This window comes from Puntigrus tetrazona, chromosome 6, assembly GCF_018831695.1.
Source record: "Puntigrus tetrazona isolate hp1 chromosome 6, ASM1883169v1, whole genome shotgun sequence".
NCBI lineage: Eukaryota > Metazoa > Chordata > Actinopteri > Cypriniformes > Cyprinidae > Puntigrus > Puntigrus tetrazona.
Window position 1 is genome coordinate 316622 of NC_056704.1, and position 5000 is coordinate 321621.

The 5000-nt window shown below is 37.9% G+C and overlaps 1 protein-coding gene across 2 annotated transcripts in view; it reads right to left on the reverse strand.

Annotated features, from left to right (window-relative positions):
- Positions 1-5000, reverse strand: part of plxna1b (plexin A1b) — a 109048-nt gene that overhangs the window by 56567 nt on the left and 47481 nt on the right. For both annotated transcript variants that reach the window (XM_043241135.1, XM_043241134.1), the window contains exon 4: positions 2735-2872. In XM_043241135.1, coding sequence (XP_043097070.1) covers positions 2735-2872 — 138 coding nt within the window. The remainder of the gene's footprint in view (positions 1-2734; positions 2873-5000) is intronic.

The window sequence follows — 5000 nt, forward strand, 5'->3', positions numbered from 1 at the left end:
CTGCTGCACCTCTGGAACCTCAAATGTGCAGATGACTGATTTGTTCAATTCTACACACGTGCATGTTTCACACAGCTGATACGTTCCCCCGGAGCACAGAAGTCATAAGTAGTACGGTATATTTGCAGACGGCATGGATAACACTACACTCTATGGGTCAAAATGATACATTTTTCTTTTATGCAAAAAATCAATTGTATATTATATACATTAAATGCATCCAAACTTATTTTTTTAATTAGTAATTAGCGTTACTAAGACGACTTTCTCAGCGTTTCGATTTTTTTGCACCCTCACCCAAACACTGCCATCTCCTAACACACCATACTTCAACGGAAAGCTTGTTTATTCAGTTTAAGCTTAAATCTCAAACTTAAAAAAACAGTCCATGATCACATATGTAAACGTGGCCTGTTTTATGTTAATGAGCTGTGATGTCATCATCACCGTGGTGACAGGTTGCCATTGCCGTCTGGTTTAAGCTGCGGAGACTGAGGAGAGAGTTTAGAGTTTGATATCCGCTCGAGCATCATCCAGATGTGTCTATCATCTGGTTTCATCTGGAGAGCATCCTATCGCGCGGTGGTTCGCCCCGGGGCCGAGCGCAGCGGCCAGGCGAGAGGAGACAGGCTATCAAACACTTTTTAATTAAGTGCTGGAGAACAAGGGGCCAATGCTAAATTACTCTGTCAGGGCTTTAAATGGAGCTTGTGCTTTTGCCGAGCAGCGCCTCAGACTCTCAGCCAGCCAATTTCATTATCCTGCGAAGAAAAGTGAAGGAACGGGAAAAATAGAATCTGACAGAACACAAAGAGACGGGGAACAAAGAACGACTTCTTGTATTTCGCAGGGATATTCTTACGGGAGACACCATTATATCTGAAACACGCGTAAATGTCAAAATCATAAAAAAGTCCTTTAAAGTGGCAGCGTGATATTTCTGCTTTACCTAATAGCAATGCAGAAATGCGTTTTTTTCGTCTCCGTCTCTCATTGGTCAGTTAAACTGATGGTCCCACCCCAAACTAACACGATGAACCAATCAGAATTTAGAGTCCGTTTTACAGCGTAATCCAATCGCAGGACAGTACGAACAGCAACAAAGCATATTAACATCAAACATCGCACTTCATGAAATATGAGTTTGTGATAATTATCATCGATTATGTGTCCAGCTGTGATGTTTTATATGGATTCAGGAGTGAATGTTCAGCAGCAGATCGATGCGGTCTCATGTGACGTATAGAGCAGATACACACACATTACAGAGGTGTGTGTGTGTGTGTGTGTGTGTGTACACTAACACTTCAATAAACAGATCAGATGACACTGTAATGTACATCATCCCATTGATCTCTCACTGTATGTCCTACATGTGTGTAAGAGACTAAAATAACTTTAAACACACACTCGTTTCAAATAGAGCTGGTATAACAATCACCTCATGACTGATAAACATCATCATGCATCATGAATCTAATCCGGAGAGCACGATCATAAACAAATGATAACGAGAGAACAAGTCGTCAAAACTCAACACAAAAACCCTTTATAAGATATTCAACATTAGTTACTGCATTAACAATAAGTGAGAAACACGTTATTGGCATCTATCTGATAACATTTGCTCATGCAAATAAATTAGTTCAGTCCAATTAAAATAATATAAATAGATATAAAATTGGCCCTCTTACACCGATGTTTTCTAATCTTCTTGTTCTGAACGACCAAAAAGCAGTTTCAACGCATCTTCAGAGAGATCTACATGATCTCTTCTGAGGAACAAGAGTCTTATATCTAGTTTATCCACTTTACTTAACAACCAATGCATGGCTTGCTCTAGCTCTGTTGCGCGTCTTCTTCAGGTGATGTTGGAAAGATCGTTTCAGTAGATAAGACTACTAATTTTGGACGTTTAAATCGTTAAAGTCCACTATATGGAGAAAATCCTGGAATGTTTTCCCCAAAACAATTAATTTCTTACGTTATCATGAAATCGTGACTCTGAAAGGGAGCTTATCCTTTAGGTTTTATTTTCAATGACACTTTCATGCAGATTAAGCACATTCTCTGATCAAGTAAGAGAATAGAATATCATCCTGTCCAGGTCATTTCTAATCAAAAGGATTGTCGTTGTTTGAACTGAAATGTGTGCTATAATGATAAATATCCACCTAGTGTTTGTTTTTATTTTTTTCCTTCGGTAACACTTTATTTAGACATTCGACTAACTACAAATGGCAAAAATATCAACTAATATCAACTTAATTTGAAGCTGTATGTCTACTAATCACTAAGGTGACTGTTAGGGTAGCTTTAGAGTTAACACATGCTTGCATAATTTCTCACGGTCAGTATATTGTAGAGTCCTCAAAGTCTTAGAAGGTATTAAGCAGACAGTCTACTAATACTCTGGGTGCTAGTTGACATGCAGCAGCAAACTAACTTATTGTTAGTAGACTTTCTAAAGTGGACTATAGTGTTACTTCATACCGGCCTCAGATGAGTGGCTGTGTGATGTCACACTGGCCCAGGCCCCTCCCACAATTGTTGATTGACACTGGTGCTACAGTTTACCGTCTCAAGAGAACTGCTCCCATGGAGGAGAGGGGCGGGGTCAGCAGAGCTCATTAGCATTTAAAGGGACATGCACCGAAACAGGGTTGTTTACGCTACCATTGAGAAATTACAACCAAAGTACTTTTCATGAAGTGTGTGTTGTCCGTGTGCTCACCTGTCTGTCGGTGAGGGTGTAGATGAACTGCAGGTCTGGGCTGAACAGCATGTCCCTGAGCACCGGACTGCCCTCGCTCACCGGGACGCTCTCGGACAGCAGCGCCGGCCGCGACGGACTCACCGAATTAATGAGAATCTGACAAAACAAGACACAGCAAGACCGTTAACATCTCATTAATATCTCATAACACCACACCGAACGCTTTCATCACGTGAAAACACAAACATCATTACAGTAATGACATCAGAGCGTCAGGACAACAAACGCACGCTAATCGCTGCGACTATAATCATCCGTGTCTGCGTCTCTCAGGAGAGAATGGGCGAGCGGATGAGAGCGTTTCCTACTCCACACCGCCGGGATCAAATCCCTCGCTCGCCATCAATCTCTCCGCACGAATACAAGAGGATTAGATACATTAGCCGCTAATTGAATCGTACAATGAAGACAGACGCAACTATTACACCACGCTCATACGGGCTTACTGCTTTAGCCACACACAAACCTCTTCTAAACACACCCATCTGAAAGTCTTCCCAAAAGGTCAACAGAAATCACCGCTCTTCGAGAAATGTCAAAGTATTTCCATTATTAATAATCATGGTTCATTCAAACTGCAAACTCTGCGCTAACGAATTAATTAGCACTCTTTGACTTTTACAAGCAGAGACAGGAACAAAAGAACATTTAGAAAACAACAACAAAAAAAAAAAAGAAATTTAGGCAACAACTTCATTTAAGAGGATCTTTAAGTACATTCGGTTTTAAGACGATTAGCAGGATATGCATTAAAATGTTGCTTTCTATCACAGGAATAAAGTGCATTTTAAAACAGAAAACAAATTGCAGTAATCTTTCCCACAGTAATGTACAAAGGTTAGATATGGAAAGAAAAAAGACATTTTTATTTCACTCAGTAAATACACAATATTTTTAATTATATTAATTAAAAATTAATTAAAAGTTACGCCAAAGACCTGTCTGTTCATCTTGAATCCTGAAAAATAAATGTTCCTCGAGCAGCAAATCGGTATATTAGAAAGACTTCTAAGCCTGCACTAATGATGCTAAAAAATACAGCTTGCATCGCAGAGATAAATTACATTTTAACACATATTTACACAGAACACAGCTTTTTAAAATTGTAATATTATTTGACAATTTTAGTGTTTTTCCTGTATTTTTACTCAAATAAATGCAGCCTTGGTGAGCAGAAGAGTCACGTCTTTAAAAACTCTCAAACTTTTGACCAGTGTATAATAGAGTGCACATCTTTTCTATACACAGATGGGGCGTGAAGTTCTTCTTCACTACAAACGTCTCCATTTGTGATCTCCAGAAGAAACACAGTCACACAGGTTTGCGTCGAGTGAATGATGACAGACTTTCATTCAGATACAGTGAGCATATATGAGTGCACGAATGTAATGAGACCCACGGGAAGTATATATTACTTATGTAAATACGATCTGGCGAGGGGAAGGGGGCCGTTCTTGCATGTTGAACACATCCATCACTTCTATTGCTCTCAATAAACATGCGCCATTAACTGAGCAACATCTCTGACGGTGACGCTGTAATCGCTCTCCTGCGCTTCAACTAACAGCGTATGAGGATAGAGTATCTGAAACGCACTGAGCCCGTTAATACAGCAACATTTCATCTCCAACCACATAAAATCACTTACACACACACTGAGCATACATGAATGAGCAATACACACATCAAATTGAGTTTTACTGCCATTACAGAGCCAATGCAAGGAAGATATTAAAACAACCCGCCTGGGATCATGATGCAAAACACCAGCGTTCTTTTAGTGTCTTTCAGAAACTATAGTAGTTTTTATTGATGTAGTATTTTTTTATATGTTCATTTTAATTTTAGCAAAAGTTGCTTTTTTATATGTCTATATCGATTAATTTTAATTGCATTTTCACTTTAATCTTTAAATATGTCTATATAGTTAGATTTTTTTTCTATTTCTTATTTTAATGTTAGTATCTTTCTAGCCTTTTATTCTTTAAATACATCTATAGTTTAATCACTTTTTATTTAAAAATTTTCATTTTTCGTAAAAGTTTTAGTAGTTTTGTGATTTTTCTTTGCATACATCTTTTTAGTTATTTTTTCCATTTGTTTTTATTCATCATTTTCACTTTCATAAACATTTATTATTATTATTATTATTCATTTATTTAAAAATATAATTACAAGTTCAACTGAGAAATGCTACCTTGGAAATAAAATATGTTTGAGGTTA